The following is a 23,284-nucleotide window of genomic DNA, read 5'->3' on the forward strand; positions in this document are numbered from 1 at the left end:
GCTCTGCCACCGGTCAGATTCTGTGCATAATATTGCTCGCTGAAATGCGCTGAGGTAAAAATATAGTAAAAAAATATTATGAAATAATTTTTTAGGTCGGCCATGTTCTTCCCAGGCTCAATGGACATGTCTGTGCCAAATATCAAGGACGTGAGCCTCTCCGTTTAGGAGTCTATCGGTAACATTACACACACACACACACACACACACACACACACACACACACACACACAAACTGTGTTATATATATATATATATATATATATATATATATATATATATATATATATATATACGCATATATACGTATATATATATTATATATATATATATATATATATATATATATATATATATATATATATATATATACATACATATATATACAGTGCATTCAGAAAGTATTCAGACCCCTTCTCTTTTTTCACATTTTGTTGTGTTGCAGCCTTATGCTGAAATCGTTTGAATTCATTTTCCCCCTCATCAATCTGCACTCAATACCCCATAATGACAAAGAGAAAACAGGATTTTAGAAAGTTTTGCAAATTTATTAAAAAGAAAAACCTGAAATATCACATTTACATAAGTATTCATACCTTTTGCTATGACCCTTGAAATTTAGCTCAAGGTGCCTCCCATCTCTCTTGATCATCTTTGAGATGTTTCGACACCGTGATTGGAGTCCACCTGTGGTAAATTCAATTGATTGGACATGATTTGGAAAGGCACACACCTGTCTATATAAGGTCTCACAGCTGACAACGCATATCAGAGCAAAAACCAAGCCATGAGGTCGAAGGAACTGCCTGCAGAGCTCAGACAGGATTGTGTCGAGGCACAGATTTGGGGAAGCCTACAAAAAAAATTCTGCTGCATTGAAGGTTCCCAAGAGCACAGTGGCCTCCATAATTCTTAAATGGAAGAAGTTTGGAACAACTAGGACTCTTCCTAGAGCTGGCCGCCCGGCCAAACTGAGCAATCGGGGAAGAAGGGCCTTGGTAAGAGAGGTGACCAAGAACCCGATGGTCACTCTGGCTAAGCTCCAGAGATCCTGTGTGGAGATGGGAGAAACCTCCAGAAGGACAACCATCACTGCAACACTCCACCGAACTGGGCTTTATGGCAGAGTGGACAGACGGAAGCCAAACAGTTCAATCTTGCTTTCATCAGACCACAGACTCTTATTTCTCACAGTCTGAGAGTCCTTGAGGTGCTTTTTTGCAAACTCCAAGTGGGCTTTCATGTGTCTTTCACTGAGGAGAGGCTTCCGTCTGGCATCTTAGCACCCCTCGAGCGCTGATTGGCCGCTCGTTCCTTACCGGCCACTCCTCCTGCAGCTCCTCCCTTCGGCCTTGGTAGACTTGTTCAGGCCTGCCACGTGGCATTTCAGCGCCAAAAGAACACCTAAGCTCACTGGCCTACTCAACGCAAAATTAAACACAAGAAAGAACTACGCTTACATTCATGAAGAAATAACTGAACTATCGCGAGGCTTCATGTTGTGGTGTGTCTACCTACGAGGGGGAATTAACCTTTATTCCAAAACCTCAACAATATATATGTATATATAGAGTCACGTGAAAAAGTAAGTACACCCCATGTAAAGTTTTGACTTTTTCAACACATTTCAACATACAGCTATTTGATCTTCATTTCAACAGTATTGATAGATAAAGGTGATATAATATAACAAATATCATGAAACATTTACATTTTGTAGTCCATTGTATAATTTAATCAGAAGAGTCCAAGGACCCAGAAGAGTCCAAGGACTCTGAAGACCCAAAAGACCCCAAGGACCCAAAAGACCCCAACGACACTGAAGTCCCAAAAGGTCCCAAGGACCCAGAAGACCCCAGGGATCCAAACAACCCAGAGGACCCAAACAACACAGAGGACCCCTAAAAGACCATGAAGACCAAAAAGACTCCAAGACCTTTAAAGACCCAAAATACCACAAACACCCAAAAGATCCTGAAGACCCAAAATTTTCTAAAGACCCATAAATAGTAGGGTGGCTTAGCAAAATTACCGTTACACGGTGGACAAAATCACCAAATTTGGCATGAACACTCCTAATGACCTATTAATCAATATTAGCCGAGGAGCCCTCGCGAATTTTTACGCGTATTCGTGTAAAACCAAAAAATCCAAAATGGCCGCCATCCAGTAATTAAAAACACATTTCCCGGGTTATATAAGTCATGGATAGCAAAAATTGGTATCAAAATATAAATTTTTAGGACACTGAATGTGTATTTTGATATTACAATATCACCAGTAAATTTAAAGGGACATTCAGTGATTTCATGTGAAGGGCGCCCTCAATGTTAGGGGGGGGGGAAAAGCTTTTGGCTTGAATACATTGCTTATAACTCCAGGTCATCAATTATTGCGAATGATAAGCTGTAAACATTGTACCCTGGAAATACAACATTATCATTAGGAGTGCAAAATATCGAGCCCAAGAATTGGGCGTGTCGCTTATTGGATGTCACGCCTACCATTACAATCAGTATCCACTATAAACCAATGAGAGGTTTAGCTTAAGACTTCAGACTTTTCGTAGAACATAGGCAGTAGTGAACACACAGCTGGAGGGTCTTCTATGGGAGGTTGCTGCGAAGCATGATAGGCAGCCCAGACGATGGCATCTTCATTGGTGACATCCTCCTCTAACAGTGCTAGTGCATGTTCGACCCAACTATTTTCCTGGATAAGTGCCTCATTTAAGCAGGTCTCTGTGTTACTCTCAGGTGCTTCAATTGCAGCGGTTGTTAAAGCTACAGCAGGGACAAAAGCATAACTGACCGGGAGAGACTGCTGTGTTGCACCAGAAGGGGGTATCATAGTAGGTGGTCTGCTCTCACCAGGATCAGTTTGTGTTGGAAACTGAAAGAGACTAATTCCAGTCCCATGAAAGGAGTCATGTGAAGTGGTTGAGCTAGGGTTATGGTCTAGGTTGTCTAGGGCACCAACAGTAAACAACCCTTTCCGGAGAAAAGCAGGGCATACAACGCCGTCTTCTTCAAATCGCTCACATACAGATGTGGCAATACAGTCCTCAAGGTCCATAACCCTGTCATATGAAATGCTGATACCCATCTGATACAATTGCTGGATGAGTTTCTTGCTTCTTGTCAGTCCATGAATATTGAGACCAATGTAAATGGGGAGAGGTGGCTCACGCTCCAGAGTATGTCTTGTTTCAACAGCTGATTCAGATGGAGTTTTCTTCTTTGTGTTGTAGAGAATGGTCTGTCCTATAGTGAGGCAAGCCTGTGATTCACATCTGTCTTGATCTTTCAAGTTAAGGCCATTAAGTATAAAGGAGACAAGTGATTTGAGGCTTGGGGGCATTGAATTTTCTTGACATTGTGTTGGGAAACAGCCAGTGAATTTGAAGCATTGATGGTTGAAAATGTCTTTGCGGATTATCGTTGCAGCTTTTGCTAGAATCTCAGCGTCTTCTGAGAAATCCCGTTTTTTCAAAGCTTCCTTCAACATATTTCGCATTCCTTCTTTGAAAACAATAACCGTGTTTCTACCATCGTTCTGTTCCTGTGCCTCTGGGAAGTGTTCCAGCAGTTGACGCTTCAGCCTAGTCTTGTTGACTTCTTTGTGGATACCCATGTCCTGAAGACGATTCACATAGAGTGAATGAATCTCTGAAAGCTTAAAGAGGAAAGTCCCAGAGTCTACAGCTATCTCAATGTAGCTTGTCAGCTCTACAAACACTCTAGACTCATTCACTTTTTCATTTACATTTGGTGATTCCCGACTCAACTTTCTGACGAGACTGCGGTAACGATTTCGCAGATGGGTCAGGCATTTTAAATGATACTTTGCTTCCATCGCAATCAAATCTCCTCCAACAATTCGAGCAAGAAGCTGTGTGTCATGTAGCTCTGTGATCATACATCGTATATTGGTATCAGCATCATATGTTAAAACTTGAGAGAGCTCACCGTCCTCATGTCCTTTGTCACAGAAGATGCACTTTGCTGTGTTTATCGTTTGGCGCTTACTTGATCTCCTTTGAGACTCGACAGTGTTGGGGACACCCCTTTTCTTTGCTTGCGTCCTTGTCAACTTGGAATTGTTATATTTCAAATGGCAATATTTATGCCAAGATGCATGGTGGGTTACAAAATCTGCAGCAGTAACATCACTGCCAAAGTAGATGTTAGTTGGAAGTGCATCAATGTCTCTGAACTGTTCTACATTTGTCAAAAATGATGTATAAGCATCTGTCATGTCACGACTTGCTATAGGATTCTGCAAAGGGCATTTCAAAGGTTCAGATGTGTGTCGCTGACAAATGATACAACAATTCCAATCTAGATCCATCTTGTATACGGGCTCGTCTCTCTTGGCACGATGTCTGAATCCAATCCGTACCAGCAGTTTCCTTGGCTTTCAATCGGTGCTCTGAAATTGAGCAAAAAGTATATATTATTCACATTAAAATAATATCAATATAAATAACTTAAGTTGAGTTTGGCAAAAATATAAATTTTACTCACAAGTAATATTAATCCAGCTTTAATTTAGCATTCACAATGGATGTCCTATAATACTTTCCATATGGAAAATTTATTGTGATAACAAAGAGAAAAAAAACACATAATCAATCACATTTATTTTCAAGTCAAGATAGGACATCTGATTTTTTGTTTTCACTAATGATGTCCTATAATGTCTTCCGTAGTTTTAAAAATGGCCTGGGCAACAGCATTGTTTAACAGTTGCTTTTTATTATATTTGATTTATACGTATTAATCATTATCATGGGTAAAGTTAATAAGTGCTATATAATGCAGTATAAAAATATCTAATTAGCCAGAATTTTCTAAATTCCTGATATAGTGCACATTGTGTTGATTATTTTGCATAGGCCATTATTTATAGGAGTGTTTAAGCTTGTCTAATTATGCTGATTGTTACCAAATGTACATAAACACATACTTCTGTTTAGCTAAAAAAACCTGACTTGATCACTGAAGTTCTGTAATTAAAGATAATAACTTGAAAAGTTGCTTACTTACCATAAAATATGTAGATTGTTAACAAAGGAGGCCAGAAAACTTTCCACCAATACATGTGCTTAGCAGTATAGTAAAGACAGCCTGTAGTCACAATGTCGCCCTCTAAATTAGGTATATAACTACGGATACCCACAAGGGTCACATTAAGGTTAGGATAAAAGCATAATTAAAACATTCACATTATTTCCATGTTCAAACCCTTGTCTCAAGAACGCACTATCTTGAGAAAAAATAGTTTAGATCACTTTTAAATTCAATTAGTTTGGATGTTGCAGTCAATATTATGTAGTTTGATTTCTTTGATCTTTAGACCTAAGGGAAATAAACAACCATGTTGTCCATATGTGGTAGGTTATTTGTGTATCTTTTTTAAAAATAGGGCTTCAATAAAAATATTCTGGTATAATATAATCATACTTTGGTACAATTTAGCCATCGTATGACCGCTAAAAACCAAGGAAATTGCTATTTCAGCATAAATGGCGGCCATTTTGGATTTTTATGTTTTACTTTAATATTTCAGGAGGGTGACCGAACATGTTGAGGACATGGTTCTGATATTTAAGTAATATTTTGATACAATTTGGCTTTCCTCTAACAACTACAACCCAAGAAAATTGGTATTTTATCATGAATGGCAGCCATCTTGGATTTGTTTGTGTTACCATGGTTACGTACATATTTCGAGAGGGCTCCTCGGCTAAAATCAACTGATATACCCTAAGGAAGCCTCACACCAAAAATGGCGCTTTTGTCCGCCCGGTAACGGTAATCTTGAAAATTGACCCCAAGCCACCCCGCTAAAAGATTCCAAATACATAAAAGACTGAACACACCCCAAGAACCTTAAACACCCAAAAGACCACGAAGACCCTACATACTCCAAAGACCCTAAAATATCCCTAATATCCAAAAGACCCGAAAATACCCCAAATAACCAAAAGACCCTGAGGACTGAAAAGACCCAGAAGACCCTTAAATACCCAAAATATACAAAAGAGCCAAAAGACTGAAAACACACCAAAGACCCAAAATATAGTAAAGACCCTTAAAGACCACGAAGACATTAAAAAAAAAACAGAAGACCGAAAAGATTAAAAAGACCCAGAAGACCAAAAAGACCCCGAAGACCCAAAATACCCTGAGGACTCAGTGAACTCCGAAGACCCAAAATACCCGAAGATCCAAAAAAACCCAGAGGACTGAAGAGACCAGAGGACCCCAAAGATCAGAGGACCCAAATGACCCAAAATACCTAGAGGACCCAAAGGACTCAAATGACCCAAAATAACCCAAGGAAACAAAAGACCCTCAAGACCTTCAAGACCCTAATGACCCAGAGGATACACAAAATCCTGAGGACGCAAAATACCCTGAGCAGCCTCAAGGTTGGTGTACAGAAGTGTTTTTTTAATCACAATAAATACAAGGCACAGGGAGGTGAAAATTGCTGCATGTGGTGTGCAACGTGTACAGAGCAAAGCGAGTGTTCATTTACGTCTCTAGGATGTCTAATAAATAAAGAAGATATAAGCATCCCTGACACTAGGCCGAGGCTTCAGACTTTGGCACGCTATATTATATTGTTATTCTAGTTCTAGTACATATATATATATATACACTACCGGTTAAAAGTTTTAGAACATCTCAATTTTTCCAGTTTGTATTGAAATTTACGCAGTTTAATGTCTCAATGTACTCTGAAATTAAGCATAGAACAAATAAACAATTGGAGATAAAAAAGAAATCATAGAATCATTTTGTTTATCAAAATTTAATTTAAATTTTTGACTCAGCAAAGTAGCCACCTTTGGCAGATATAACCGCCGAACACATTCTCGGCATTCTTTCTACAATGGAAATCAAATATTGTTCGGGAAGTTCTTCCCAAACACTGTTGCAGAAGTTCCCACAAATGTGTTGCACTTTTCGGTTGCTTTGCTTTCACCCTTCTGTCCAGTTCATCCCAAACCAGCTCGATGGGGTTTAAGTCTGGAGACTGTGCTGGCCATTCCATGATTTGAAGCCTACCGTCTTGTTCTTTTCCTCGAAGGTAGTTTTGACATAGTCTGGAGGTGTGTTTAGGGTCATTATCTTGCTGTACGATGAACCCCTGACCAACGAGGCGTATACCAGAGGGTATTGCATGGCACTGCAAAATGCTGTGGTAGCCCTTTTGGTTCAGGGTGCCAGTCACTCTGTGCAAGTCGCCGACTCTGGATCCAGCAAAAGAGTCCCAGACCATCACGCTTCCTCCTCCATGTTTGACAGTTGGTGTCACACACTGAGGAACCATCCTTTCGCCTATTTGACAGCGTACAAAAACCCTGCATGATGAACCAAAGATTTCAAATTTTGATTCATCGGTCCATAAGACCTTCTTCTAGTCTTCAGTAGTCCACTGGTGGTGCTTCATGACCCAGGCAAGCCTCTTTTTCTTATTTTGCCATCTTAGCAATTGGTTTCTTACTGCCATTCAACCTGCCAAACCTGCAGCTCGAAGTCTTCTCTTCACAGATGAAACTGCGACTTGCTTACATCGACCAGCGTTAAGGTGTCCTTGAAGCTGTTGTCTTGTGAGCCGCCTATCACACAAGCTGTTGACTCTCAGAAACTTGTCTTCTGATTCTGTTGTGGCTTTGGGTCTGCCAGACCTCTTCCTGTCAGAGTTTCCTCCAGTTTCCAATATACTACTTCCTGCAGTGCAATATTGTCCAAATAATGCTGCAGGTGGTGTAATAACAGTCTGTTCCAATACTGCTTTTGTACAGACAGGGGGTTTGTAATCAAGTAATCAGCAGAGGTTGGGACATCTGTAGGAATTGTTTGCATTACCTTTCAATGCTTAATTTACTTACATTGCTGCAGAACCGCTGTAAGTTGTTAACCCATTACTTGCTCTCTGAAGAAGGCCTTTTTTTTACAATATGACTGTGCAATTTACATTATTTTCCCGTTTTTGTTCACCTAAACTTTTTTTTTAACCTCGAGCAGTTTACTGCTTACCATAGTACCATTTCAGGTTATTCACTGGACATGAAACTGCGTAAATTTCAATAAAAACTGGAAAAATTGAGGTGTTCTAAAACTTTTGACTGGTAGTGTATATACATATACATCGATATACATATACATGTATACACAAACATACATATATATGTACACTAGCTGGGGTATATCCATCTCACACACACACACACACACACACACACACACACACACACATTATATATATATTTCAGGCCACGAGGATCATGAGTGTGACAGCAATGACATCCGATTCGATATTTTACCTGGACTCACGTTTTGTATGGAACCTATGATTTTCAACGAAAAGTGACAATCTGTTTTCGAAGGTCTCGTTTGGGTTTCACCGGAGCAATTTGTTCCCAATTCCCGCGAGAGTGTCCTGCGGAATGCCAAAAAGCACGAGCAGAGTAATGAATCCAAAGGCATTATTTAATTGTAACAAGCATTACGCCTAGGTCCCCCGTCGGTGAAGTGATGTGAGTTGACAAAGGGGACGACGCAAGGCGGCCATCTTGGATTTTGACGTGGCGACCCAATTTTCAATAGCGTTCTTCCTTATGCATAGATACACCCACACACCAGATTAGAAGTTAGTAGTTCGTTTATTTTTCAAGATATTCTGCCCACAATGTTCAGACATATATATGGTGGCGGCCATCTTGGATTTTGACGTGGCGACCCAATTTCCAATAGCGTTCTTCCTTACGCCTAGATACACCCACACACCAGATTAGAAGTTGGTACTTCGCTTATTTTTCAAGATATTCCACTCACAAGGTTGACATACATGGTGGTGGCCATCTTGGATTTGACGTGGCGACCCAATTGTCAATAGCGTTATTCCTTATGCGTAGACACACCCACACACCAGATTCGAAGTTAGTAGGTCGTTTATTTTTCAAGATATTCCGCTCACAAGGTTGACATACATGGTGGTGGCCATCTTGGATTTTGACGTGGCGACCTAATTTTCAATAGCGTTCTTCCATATGCCTAGTTGCACCCACACACCAAATTAGAATAAGGTCCTTCGCGCACGCACGTCCGCACGCACGCACGCAAACACGGATGAACGGACGCACACACGGACGGAGGGGAAAACCATATGAAAACCAATAGTCCCCCTTTCGCTCCGCGGTGCGACAGGGGAAATTAGGACCTGCAGCGGCAGCTTCGTGGTGAAGAGACGTTTAGTTGGTCTCGAATCCAAGATGATAACGTTTGCATTTAACGTGGTTGATGTTGCTGAATTAACGTGTCGGGTGTTTGAATGTCCCAGAGCCGTTTCTGTACACATTTCCAATAACCCGCCGTTTGACAAGGCCTACCCTCGCTCTGCTATGCAGTGGCGTAACTAGGGTTGGTGTCACCTAGTGCGGTAACTCATGGTGTCACTCCCCCCCCCCCCCCCCCCCCCCCCCCATTAGTCAGGTTCACGATGTTAACAAATACAATCTCGTTCAAAATTTTGGGAGATTAGCAAACCTATACATTTTTGGAATCATCAGATCATGGAGAATCCGAAAATCAATGTTGGCATTTGCACAGAGACAGATTTTGGATTTTCAAAATGGCCACCATAAAATACATATTTTGCGCGATCTCGGCTTCTAGTCAACCTAGAAACTTAATTAAATATGCTAATCCTATGTTTTCTGGGTCAAGGAATCCAATAGAGGCCTGAAAATAGTGCTCAGGATTATAGAAAAGCAACAAACAAAGAGAATTGAAAACAATATTGTCTTTATATTTGTGATATAACGGTGTTACATAATACATGATATTGCAAGTCCTTTGAAGTTATAGGTTGTTATAGGAAGTTATAGGTAGTATCTGATTGAACTATAAGTCCTATACATAGGATCTACGAGGTCTATACCGTTCAGGAATATGCTTTTACAGATCTTCATCACTGTCCTGAGTGTCATTTTCCCAAAGGTGTCTACGCAAATGTAAACATTAATTTTTGGATTCCTCATGCTGTGAATATTCCAAAAATGTATAGTTTTGCTAATCTACCAAAATTTTGAACGAAAAAAACATAGTGAACCTGACTACATGGACCTCCTCCCGTACCAGACCATACAGAATCCTTAGTAATGTTTGTTGTATTAATGTTGCTCGTAAATCGTAATTCCCGTATATCACTGAATGTAATGGCAACAGTAGTGACATAAACAACTAGCAAAATTAAAATTACACCTTTAAATTACAATATCATACGCACAGCCTAAATGTATTTACATTTACATAGTTTCATGTGGTTAAAGTGAAAATTCGGTAAGAAAACGATTTAATTCGAAGTAAAAACGTTTCAGAACAACATCAAAATTATGTTGATTTTAACGTTAAACTTTATTGTTGCATGAGATACATTAATGGATTAGGTTTGCATCATCAATAACGGCCCAAATAGTGTGGAACTTGTAGACAAATGCTATGGAAATATACTTATAAATAAAATAATACCATAAAAATAAACAGGGACAAATACACAGCATTTCAGCACTTGGTGAACATCTCGATGTATAGTTTTGTATAGTTTTGTATAGTTTATATAGTTTTGGTGAACATCTCGGTGAACATCTTGGTGGTGAACATCTCGTTCTTGAACTTGGTGAACACTTGGTGAACACCTCGACTAATTCAGAACTTTCCTTTCCTGCCCTTCAAAGCTGCGAACTTGTGAATCACTTCATCGAAATCAATGCCTTTCGCCAACTCACTTACAATTGATAATATCGCAAGATCGGAAAGCCTCGACACTGCAAAAATTTGGTGTCACCCCGTCTAATCGTGTCACCCGGTGCGGTCCGCATCCCCCGCAACCCCCGAGTGACGCCAGTGTTGCTATCTCACGTTCGCAGTGCACTCGTTCCCCATTTTCCGGAGCCTAATCTCTTGACACGGAAACTGTGAAAGTTGCAAAACTCGTCAAACGGCTTTCGCTCCTTTTAGCGAACTTTGCCCCTTGAACGATTCGACGTCACATGCTTGTGCTTGTTCCGGCCTGGGTGGTCCCCTACGAATCCCTACCTTGGCTGGAAGACTCGGACCGGCCGTGGCTGCTTGCTGGATTGAATCTTGTGGACGTCGTCAATTTGACAATCGTTGCCGGGTGCGCATGACCAGCGCCATCGCTCATCATGTTCCGGAGCGAGGAGATGTCCTTGGCCCAGGTATTCCTGCAGACGGAGACTGCCTTTACCTCCATCAGTGATCTCGGGGAGCTTGGACTGGTGGAATTTCAAGACGTGAGTTCTTGTTAGTTTGTGCGAAAGTAAATTATTGCAATCGGCGCCGAAATAAATTTAACTTCCACAAACACTTTATGGTTACTAGTTATTACATAAAATAATTTAATGGCTTTCTTTAATGCTGCTCTTTCTGGGTGAAGGCCATATATTTATTACGTATGCAAACATGGCGGAACCTTCACACTCAAACGTTGGAACGAATCGCGTTATATATATGCTTTCCAAACATCGAACATCTCATCTAAACCATCTTTCCCTTCTGCCTTCACATTAACAACCCTCATTTCCTCTCTGCTATCATCGTTTCTCTTCCAGCTTCAATTTCAACTTTTCTCATTTTACATCCACGCGTACGTAATAAATAGACTGTCCCCGGCTCCGTCAATCCCTGCCCACATGACCACTCCTTCCTTTTAGGATTCCAATGGGTTTCCATAGTGACTTGGGAAACATCTCTCCTGCACATGTTCCTTCTCGCATTTGAACAACATAAACACATAACTTTGTCCAATTTTATTCTTCCACTTCTCAATTGTTCTACCTCTTATTGCCTCGTCACTTTCCACATCATTCTCCCTCATCTAACGTGCTTCTCCAACATGCTTGCAAATCTGCCCCAAACACCGTCCCCATCCATCTTTATAGGCATTCATTAATTTTATTATGGTCCAATAGTTCCGTACCCCTGGGGTATGCGACCCTTGTCGAGCTGTCGTTTCGTCACATTTGCAGGGATCTATGGGAACTGGTTTGGTTTCAGGGAGACTGTGTCAGTTGTGTTAATCTCGTGGTGTAGTTACAGGCAGGAATTTCAGCACACCTGCAGCCTGATCCTGTACAGTGCAAGCTTTCTGTACAGTGCCATGACAAAGTTCAGCAATCAAGTGACACTTATGGTTGTGGGTGTGGTACTCACACACACACTTATGGTTTTAGTGTGCCTGGATAACTATTCCTAGATTCCCTGCTGCATCAAACAACCTGCAGTAAAATATGATTTGTAATCGACAAACAAATCCAGAACGGCACTCAGTAGAGAGCATACATACCTCCACCTGGTGAACAGTTTACTTTGCATCTCACGGACAGGCCGGATCTGGATTCGGACCGAAACCAAAATCTAATCGGCTTGTTCTTGTCACCAAACTAACTCATCCACCAAGTTTATTCATAACTCGTCCATAACTCTTTTAAATATGTTATATATCGCTTTTCACCCGATCTCCCAATGGTGAAGAATCACTTAAAAATTAAATAATTATTGTAGCCGAAACCATATTCAGATCTTCACCAAAATCGAAACTATTAGTCCTTATCACACACACAACCTCTCCACCAAGTTTCGTCCAAATCTGTCCACAACTTTTTGAGATATCCTGCTGTATATCGTTTTTGACCCCCGTCGCATGGCGGAGCGAAAGGGGGACTATGGTTTTCCCCTCCGTCCGTGTGTCCGTGCGTGCGGGCGTGCGTGCGTGCATAAGCGAAGGACCGAATTCTAATTTGGTGTGTTGGTACAACCCACGTCAAAATCCAAGATGGCCGCCGCCATGTATGTCTGAACCTTGTGAGCGGAATATCTTGAAAAATAAGCGAAGTACCAACGTCTAATCTGGTGTGTGGGTGTATCTCGGCATAAGGAAGAAAGCTATTGAAAATTGGGTCGCCACGTCAAAATCCAAGATGGCCACCACCATATATATGTCTGAACCTTGTGAGCGAAATATCTTGAAAAATAAACAAACTACTAACTTCTAATCTGGTGTGTGGGTGTACCTACGCATAAGGAAGAACTCTATTGAAAATTGGGTCGCCACGTCAAAATCCAAGATGGCCACCACCATATATATGTCTGAACCTTGTGAGCGAAATATCTTGAAAAATAAACAAACTACTAACTTCTAATCTGGTGTGTGGGTGTATCTACGCATAAGGAAGAATGCTATTTACTCCAGCGGATTAGCAAACCAATTGTTCATTTTTTGATAAAAGCATCAAAATTGGCACAGACATAGATAATTACATAGTAAACAATTTCAGATATGGAGGCAGATATGGAGGCACTTGAAATTTTACCTATGTTGGCCAGAGCGGCCATTTTTCAATATGGCCGCCATGCTGCATTAGCGATATCGATAATGCCTACTCGATGTCTTTGGTTGTGTCTAATAGCCACTTTAGAGCTGCCAATTGCTCATGATCTTATGCCAGAATATTAACCAGGTGCTGGCCTGAATATTTATGGGCGCCATTTTTCAAAATGGCCGCCATGTTCACAAAATGGGATCATATCTGAGCATATTCCTTTAAACAGTTCAGCTTATGTAAAAATTGACGGACTGCGAGGTATATTAGTTTCTTGGACATTCTCCTTCACACCAGCAGAGAGCTGTGCATTTAAGTGCAGCCTTTTTGCACTTGCAGCGGTTATGGCATACTTTCTTGCAGCCACAGGAGATCAACTCATAGCAGGTCTTGGATGCTTCAGGTAGTGTCGTCCAATTTGGTTGATAAAGTCCATCATCAGTCTTTATCCAACCCCAGCTCATGGAGAAGGAAGTGCAGGCTGTGGAAGCAGTGTCTGGCCCCAGATATGGCCACCCTGGAAAACAGCCCTCTTAACATGTTGTTCTCGAGCAGCCTGTGTTGGCGGAATTCGCTTAATAGAGTTATTCTTTGCAAACAGCTTCTTCCTAGCCTTGTTAACATCAGTGCAAATACTTGTTCGATCAAAGAGGAGTATGACGAACCTCTCAATGACACACATGCTTTGTTCCGAGATCCACTGGGAGCACGTGCCAGTCACAAAAGTGCATCAGTGAGCTCCGGCAGTGAGTTCCAAGTAGCCCACGCAGTTTTATTTCCATGTCCAACAAAGGCTGACACCGTATCACACCCTGTTAGGACATGAAACATTGGAAGCGCACGTGATTTCTCTGGACCCAGACAGGCTGCAATTTTGTGGGTTGGTATGTAGCGAAAACTCTTTCCTGTTCCAAAAGCCAGCCACAGTTCATCTTTATCTGGTAGTGTATGAGCTACCATCACAGCCAACACCACAACATCGGTGTCAACAGTATGTACTAGTATCTGGTGATGTCCGTGCTTTGCAGCATGTGCTACATGCAGCAACATTCGACTGTCTGCCTCTTCATGGTTGCATGGTGCAAGTGAGTCAATGTCCTGTTGTGGTGGCACACAGAGTACCCGGCCCCCATCTGTGACTACCAGCAACTTGTTTTCAGTATCGAATGAATGGATGAGTACTTTTGACAGGAAACTGAACAGTTCTGTCTTATTGATATCCACACGCAAGAAGTCCTGCCAGTTTTTTGGTATGGGTGCAGACTCAACAACACGTCTGCGAACCCCCTTTCCACGTTTTGCCCTGGCTGTTGCTTTTAGAGAATCAATTACATAGCTGTCCCAGACCAGATCTAGACGTGATGCATGTTGAAGCTGTCCTAAGATGTATGGGATGAACACCTGACTGGCATATTCAAGAAATGTCTTTGCAGTTCCTGGCTTCAGCATTTGAATGATGGTTGCTCCATCTAATACTATATTGGTGACACTAGGAGCTTCTGATTGCGCATTGGAAAGGCCTTCCAGACACGTCAACAAGTCACTCTTGGTGCCGAGGTGAAGTCTCCCTGCCTCAGAGAGTGCTGGTGGGCATCCTTGGTTCTCGTTTCGAAAGACTTCATCAGGATTTCCATCCCGAGTCTGACAGCCGATATACAACTGAGAAAATAATTCCATGTCACTCTTCAGGGAGGCAAACGGTTGCTTTCCCTTAGGTGCTTTGTCTATAGGGGTGCCTAAAAGTGGTAGCTTATTACGGTGAAGTACATCATCGATTGACTTGGTCCTGTCTAGGAGACGTTCCTTTGTGAATTGATCAATCTGTTCTTGGCCTAGGTTCTTGGCAGTACAGACTGTCTTCAATACTGAAGGGTCTGCAATTTCTTTGGTATCAAGGACAAGTAAGTCTTGGCTCTCCTCATCAAAAGGGTTGCCCAGTTCCTCGATTACACTCACAAGTGAACGAACATCTTTTGCAAAGGATTTGTGTACACTCGATGTTTGATCATGGTGACATAAGTCTACTCGTTTTTCCCAGTGAAGCTCCACATTCTCGAATTCCTGAATAACTGGCAACCTGTTGAAACCAAAGCGTTCAGAATCATTGGAATCTCCCGCGATGACGCTATCTCCGAGGGCCTTTCACTTACACACCGCAGGCAGGTTGGTGGTCTTTCGGTCTTCTACCGACTCCTCTCCGGCCTTGCTCCCCCAGCTCTCTCTGGGCTCTGTCCCCCAAATATTCCTACAGGTCGCACAAGATCTGCCTGCAACCCTCTTATGGTTAAACTGCCAAAATCAAGACTCTCTGCTCACCTTCACTCCTTCATTCCTCTTTTCTCCCACCTCTGGAACAAACTCCCTCACTCTCTTCAATCCCACTCCTCCCTCCAGGTCTTTGAAACGGCTGTTCACCACCATCTCTTATCTTCCCCAATCCAAAACCTTGATCTTTTCTACCCCTGCTAATTTCACCCCAAATCCACTTTTTTGAGGTGACTTTTGTCTTCTTTCCTGGAAGTCCTTGGTGTCCTTGCGTTTTATACCTATCCTGCCTCCCCCCATGCCCTCTCCCTCCCACACATCTCCCGATGTCCCTACTCTCAAATGTTGTGTTTGTGTGCTTCCTCCCCTTCTCTCCCCATCTTGTCGACCGCTCCCCTTTTTATATACTTTGTTTGCTTGTTTGTTTGATTTGTTTCTTTGATAAATGTTAGCTCTTTCACGAGCCTCGACCCTGTATACAAAAAAAAATAAAAAAATAAAAAAATTAAAACCTCTGGGCCAGCAATCATCTACCACCGCAGAGCACCTGGGTTCTCTGTGAGGCCAATCGCCCCTCCGTCACCCTTGATGCAAGCATTATTCTGTTCATGTGCTTGATCAATAGTGATGGCTGAGAATACCTGTTTGGTCTTCTGCACCGTAAAGTGACCAGCACTAAATTCTCTGTGAACGTCTGGGTGTTGCTTTGACAGTTGAGCCATATCTCTCAGATGCACTGGTATCCAGCGCGGATAGTTTGTGTGATCTAGTGCATAGAACCATGGAGTCAGTTCTGTCAGTGCATCCAGATACTTAGTAAAATTGGCTTCTCGTATGGAGTGCACATATGCACATATATTAGAATGCAAATTTCCAGTGCCATTGTTGTTGCCCAGTACTGAAACTGTGGGCAATTCTGTTGTCTGTCATTACACCAGGCATCAAAGTCCACTGGGGTCTCTCCATCTTCTGTATTGGCAACACTGTAGTGGTTATAGCCTCGATGTTGCAGAATGTATAAGGCAGCAGCTGTGATTTGGTGTGCCCTTCTTGTACGTGTGACATGTGCTGCCTGGAGGAAGGAGTCTGCTGTTCCTGCTGTAGAAATCTCTGCTTGTACCAGTGCTTGTACCCATCCACTTCCACATAGCCAGTCACCCACAGTTTTCAGAGCTGCCATCTCGATGTGGAGACCACCGAACATCACCACAAATTGATCTTCTCCATATTTCTCAGGCCACTTCCACTGGATCTGTTTGGTGAGAGCATATAGCGGCTGGTCAAATGTCAGCACTGGTGTTTGGCCTGTGTTCAGATGTTCGATAGCATTCTTCACTACATCCATTGAGTGTTTAATCATAGCCACAGTGTGGGCACACTCCTGGAAAAGGGGGAGTAAGGCAGTGGGTGTGATGATTCGACCACCAGGGGTTTTATGGCTTGCATGGTATGCAGCCCATGATATGTTCTCAAAGTCCTTCTCTTCGTCATCATCAAGGACATGTCTCGTGTTTTCGAACCACCTGTACTGTTGTTCGGTATGGGTCTTGAAATTACTCCTTCGCAGGGAGGTGACATGGGTAGCCGGAACAGTAGATTCCTTGATGCTGGATGTAACAGGCGGTACATCAGCATAGAAATGTGGTAGATCACCAACCGTCTTAGAGCCAACATTGCCTCCAATTATGACAATACCACGGTCTACTCTAGCATCTGCACAAGCAGGATGTTGCAGCAATGAGATTCCTGTTCCATGGAATGAGTCTTTGGCTCTGGTTGCACTCAGATTGTGGTCAATATTGTCCACAGCAGCAGTTGTGAATATGTTGCCATGCATGGTGGTTGGACAAACCACTTGCTCCATGCGAAAGCGTTGGCAGACATTGTTCCCCATCTCAGCAGAGAGGCACAGCACGCGGTCATATGAGATGCTGAGGCCGAGATTGAATAGCCTGTCTACCAGTTCTTTCTTACGAGTTTTTGCATGCAGCATTAGCCCAATTATGTTGGAAGAGGTGTTTCCTGGGAGGTATCGTGTCTGACTGATGGAGTAGTGTTTTTCTGGGTTCGCCTGTGCTTGACAGTTATATTTTAGAAGCTGGGCAATAGCCAGTGTTGCTGGTGTCGAAGACATAGCGGACGGACGGACACACGGACGGAGGGGAAAACCATAGTCCCCCTTTCACTCCGCGGTGCGACGGGTGACAATAACTCACGAAAGTGACGTATACGAGAATACGTTCCCTATCATGAATGATGGTCGATACCGTCGACCGTGCAGCCCTAAGGCATGCGCTATCACCGACACTTTTTCACCTTAATCAGATTTAACTTATCTTCCATCGTAACCACATTACGCTTGGAAACACTAGCACTATCCTTCTTAGGACCCATGGCTAACACAGACACAGTAAAGGAATAATCACAAAAATCACAGCGAAAGGCAAAGCAAGCACGCGACCGCAGCACAGGACAAAATGCATATGGCGTCGCCTTTGTTTTGAATGAGAACCAGCAGCAACGTGTACGTATACTGTACGTACATTTTAAAATATTTTTAATGTGCTTTTTATTGTATTTTTAATTGTTTTTTTAGCTTCTCTTATTGTTAATTTTGCTGTACTACTGTATTTTATTTATTTTAAATATATTTTAAGGGAAAAATTATCACGTCCTCCTATTATGATGTAGGAGTGACGTCAAGTCGCACATAATGACATTCGCTGAACTGAAATTTACTCTAGAAGAGTGGCGTAAAGTCGGATTTGACGTAGGTCGAAATGGCGTAAAACGGGGTATTGCTGTATATATATATATATACACAGTGAAACCTTGACTTACGAGTGTACCAACTTACGAGTTTTCCGAGATACGAGCCGTCGCTCGGTCGATTTTTTGCTTTGTGATGTGAGCCGAGATCTGAGTTACGAGCGAGCGAGCTTACGCCACCCGCCACTAGGTGGCCCAGCAAGCGTTCAGTTCACGTGGTTATCTTGCCGTGCAAGCATCTCTGCCGTATCGCTGTTGCTTTGTTTTCGCATTTTGTTTATTTTGGAAAATTTCTTAGTTTTAACCATGGGTCCTAAGAAATTGAGTGCCAAGGGCAGTGCTGAGAAGAAGAAAAGGATGATGTGCTTGGATATAAAACACGTAATCGTCGAAAAACATGAGCGAGGTGTGCGTGTTGTTGACTTGGCGAGGCAGTACGATCGTAGTACTTCTACGATATGTACGATTTTGAAGCAGAAGGAGTCGATAAAGGCTATAATGCCAGCCAAGGGCGTTAAGATTATTTCAAAGCTCCGGACCTCTGTCCATGAAGAGATGGAGAAGTTGTTGTTTGTGTGGTTGACAGTGTCAGTAAATACAGTGAGTAAATACAGTGAGGAGTGTGAGTAAATACACTTAATAAAACCAGTTTATTTCTTTACATTCTCTTTTATTATGTACAGTATATACGATGTCGTGCTTGTTTATACATTATTTGTTATTTATAAAGTACATTTTTCTTATTTAAAAACACGTAACAAAAAAAATTGGTGTGGTTTTTGGGGGGCTGGAACGGATTAATAGCATTTCAATTCATTTTAATGGGGAAATTTAATTTGAGAAACGAGCAAATTGAGTTACGAGCTCGGTCACAGAACGAATTAAACTCGTAAGTCAATGTTTCACTGTATATATGTATATATATATATATATATATATATATATATATATATATATATATATATATATATATATATATATATATGTATATATATATATATATATATATATATATATATATATATATTGTTATATATATATATATATATATTGTTATGTGTTCCTCCCCGACCCCTTGGTCACGGTGTACCTCCGAATCCCGAGAGGAGCCACGGCAGAAAAATGTGTTATTCTGTGTTAGAAACCAACAGTGAAACCACACCAATGATTTTAAACAAACAAATGTTGTATTAAAAATCACACACAAGAATAACGGTACAACCAATAGCAATCCAGAGTGCACTCTATATATCTTATGATGGTACCATCAACTAAAGTCAGATAACTCACTGCGCTCCACGTGAGTGAAAAAGGACACTCCTCAATGTCTCTATAACCTTCTCCAAGGCGAAGTTGATTCGCTCCAGCGATCGCTAGACCGATGTCCAGTCGAGACCCGAATCCTGTACAGATGGCAATGGCAGTCACACAGCCGAAACTGTATAAAGGCGCCCTCCAGAGGAGCACGTTCACAGCTCAATCAGCAAACTGCAACGTAATTGGAGACGAAGCGGTCGTGCACACACATCCCCGACAGACGATAGGATGTTGAGAAGAGCTGACGGGCAGCAAAACCTTTGTTGGTGAACGAAGCGCGAGGTTCAAAATGGCCGACGGCTCTTACTTGAGTCGATGCGACCAGGCAAGGATTCGTCGGAATCTCAGCCTAAACCTGACTACGCAGATTTCTCAATCCCAGAGATAATACCTATCGCAGGATGTCCTTTCAAGGAACTCAAAATTCCATCGTGACCTTCGTTATACAACGCTCGCTACGGAGCTCGACGTCATGCGTCTTGTCCGACTTTGCTCGCCACGCCTCTTCTTCTTCCCTCTCGCTGTCTTCCGGTTCGGTTTCCTGTATCATTTAAAGTTAACCTTTTTAACTTTTGATAACTGTTTATGAACAATAAACCTTTTGAAGATAATAATAGTACATAATATCGGAAATATGTCAAGTGGGTGAAAACCACAACAACGGAAGTGACGAATCCGTAACAATAAATAAATATATATATATATATATATATATATACATATATATATATATATATATGTATATATATATATATATATATATATATATATGTATATATATATATATATATATATATATATATATGTATATATATATATATATATATATATATATATATATATATATATATATATATATATATATATATATATACGTATATATATATATATTACAGTGAAACCTTGACTTACGAGTGCACCAACTTACGAGTTTTCCGAGATACGAGCCGTCGCTCGGGCGGTTTTTTGCTTTGAGATGCGAGCCGAGATCTGAGTTACGAGCTTACGCCACCCGCCACTAGGTGGCCCAACGAGCGTTCCGGTCACGTGGTTATCTTGCCGTGCAAGCATCTCTGCCGTATATCGCTGCTGCTTTGTTTTCGCATGTTGGTTATTTTGGAAAATTTCTTAGTTTTAACCATGGGTCCTAAGAAATTGAGTGCCAAGGGCAGTGCTGAGAAGAAGAAGAGGATGATGTGCTTGGATATAAAACACGCAATCGTCGAAAAACATGAGCGAGGTGTGCGTGTTGTCGACTTGGCGAGGCAGTACGATCGTAGTACTTCTACGATATGTACGATTTTGAAGCAGGAGTCGATAAAGGCTATAACGCCAGCCAAGGGCGTTACGATTATTTCAAAGCTCCGGACCTCTATCCATGAAGAGATGGAGAATTTTCGAAACATTTTGAAAGGGAGGAAGAAACAAACCTCGTTGGACAGGTTTTTATTGAAACGCCCTGCAAGTGAAAGCGAGGAAAATGTGGCGAAAAGGGCAAAAGTTATCTCCTCCACCTCCGCCAGCATCTTCGTCTGATCTTCAAGGTAAATACACTGTAGCGCGATGCTGCGCGCGCTAATGCTTACGCAAGGAGCAAGCGGACAACGCGGTTCATACAAGTCTTTATTCAAACTGCAGCACTAAGCTGCTCAAGGCTGCGCGCCCCGTCTATATCCTGAGGCCACGCCTCTCTCCCCGGCGTGGCCCACCCCCACTTGGTGTGCGGGGTGATGTCACCACGTCAGTGCTTTCGTGTCCGCCACAACACTTAATAAAACCAGTTTATTTCTTTACATTGAAGGAATCTGGACTCCAGCAGAATACGGATAAAAGGATGGCAAGGCACAAACTCGTCCGAGAAGATGTTTATTCGTAAAACCAACTCGGGAACACTAAAAAGCCAGTTTATCGGGCTGCCTTATAAAGCAAAACCAAAAACCCAAACCGAAACCGAAAGCCACGCCTCTCAAGCGAGGCGTGCTTCGGTGGTCATGTGATCCACAGGTGTAGCTCATTATACCCGCACGCGCGGGACGCTTTGGCGGTCACGTGACCGGTGACGTTACCAGCTGGAGCAAGGAGATTCTGATGCCGGTCTTGCTTGGGGGACCCATGGGTCGCTACAACATTCTCTTTTATTATGAACAGTATATACGAGGTCGTGCTTGTTTATACATTATTTGTTATTTATAAAGTACATTTTTCTTATTTAAAAACACGTAACAAAAAAAATTGGTGTGGTTTTTTTGGGGCTGGAACGGATTAATAGCATTTCAATGGGGAAATTTAATTTGAGAAACGAGCAAATTGAGTTACGAGCTCGGTCACAGAACGAATTAAACTCGTAAGTCAAGGTTTCACTGTATATATATCTATATATATATATATATATATATATATATATATATATATATATATATATATATATATATATATATATATATATATATATATATATATATATATCAAGTAATGAACGGCGGTTGGGAATTATGTCCACGATATCCATTTTTCCGTTCTCCAACCTATAGCTTTGTCTTTATACAGTAGTCCCCTATTGGTGTACACCGGAGGGGACTATGGGTTTGCACGCCGTCCCTCCGTCCGTCAGTCCGTCAGTCTGTCAGTCCGTCATGCAAAGAACAGCTTTCCGGACTTTTTTTCTAAACGCTTAATGCTAATGATTTCGAACTTGGCACATGGTTTCCTCATGATAAGTTACAGATCAAGTTCGAACCTCACGACGTTTCGATCATTTTTGACAAAGTTATGGCACTTTGAACTTTGGTAATTTCCCCAACAGTTTTCCGGACTATAATTTGGAGTGCGGTAAGTCAAAGCTGTTAATATTCCTTGTTTTAACTCCAATTTACATTCTGTTTCCACTTTTAGTGAGAAGTAGGGGTCTGTGCAACCATTCATGAACTTTATTTGGTGCAAATCGCATAATTTTTAGCCGACTTACCTCAGACCGTGAGTTGGTAATTATATAATTCACACAGTGCAATATGTGCAGGCCGCTCAACGGAGCGACCTTGCGGGCTTATTTTAACTCCGATTTACATTCTGTTTCCACTTTTAGTGAGACGTAGGGGTCTGTGCAACCATTCATGAACTTTATTTGGTGCAAATCGGATACTTTTTAGCCGAGTTACCTCAGAACGTGAGTTGGTAATTACAGACTCGGCATTTAATATGGAATATATTTTTTTTCTTGACTTGGGTTTACTTTCTGAACTCAGTATATCAATCTGGTGAGTTTCTTTTACCCTTCGGTGATGTCTTTGTTGAAAGAACCATGTAACTGATTGTCTTTCGCAGCAAGAAGTCAATAACAGGATTATATCACAGGTGGCGTGACAAAATGTAAGGACAGGTACATTTGACGATTGGCTTCACAATCGGGTATATAAGGGTTGTTGCGTTCTGTATTAGTGGAAAACAACTGCTGCACATCTACAAAAGTTATTGCCGCTTCCTCTGGAGATGGTCCGTCAACTTGACAATGCTGTT

At 41.7% G+C, this 23,284-nt stretch overlaps 1 protein-coding gene across 1 annotated transcript in view; it reads left to right on the forward strand.

Moving 5' to 3' along the window:
* Positions 1–11,071: 11,071 nt before the first annotated feature.
* The window catches only part of LOC137431717 (V-type proton ATPase 116 kDa subunit a 1), a 464,565-nt gene continuing 452,352 nt past the window's right edge, over positions 11,072–23,284 (forward strand). The window contains exon 1 of the mRNA XM_068123347.2: positions 11,072–11,332. Within this exon, the coding sequence (XP_067979448.2) occupies positions 11,225–11,332 (108 nt within the window). The 5' untranslated portion in view covers positions 11,072–11,224. The remainder of the gene's footprint in view (positions 11,333–23,284) is intronic.

Source organism: Myxine glutinosa, chromosome 7 (genome assembly GCF_964187855.1).
Source record: "Myxine glutinosa chromosome 7, kmMyxGlut1.1, whole genome shotgun sequence".
Taxonomy (NCBI): Eukaryota; Metazoa; Chordata; class Myxini; order Myxiniformes; family Myxinidae; genus Myxine; species Myxine glutinosa.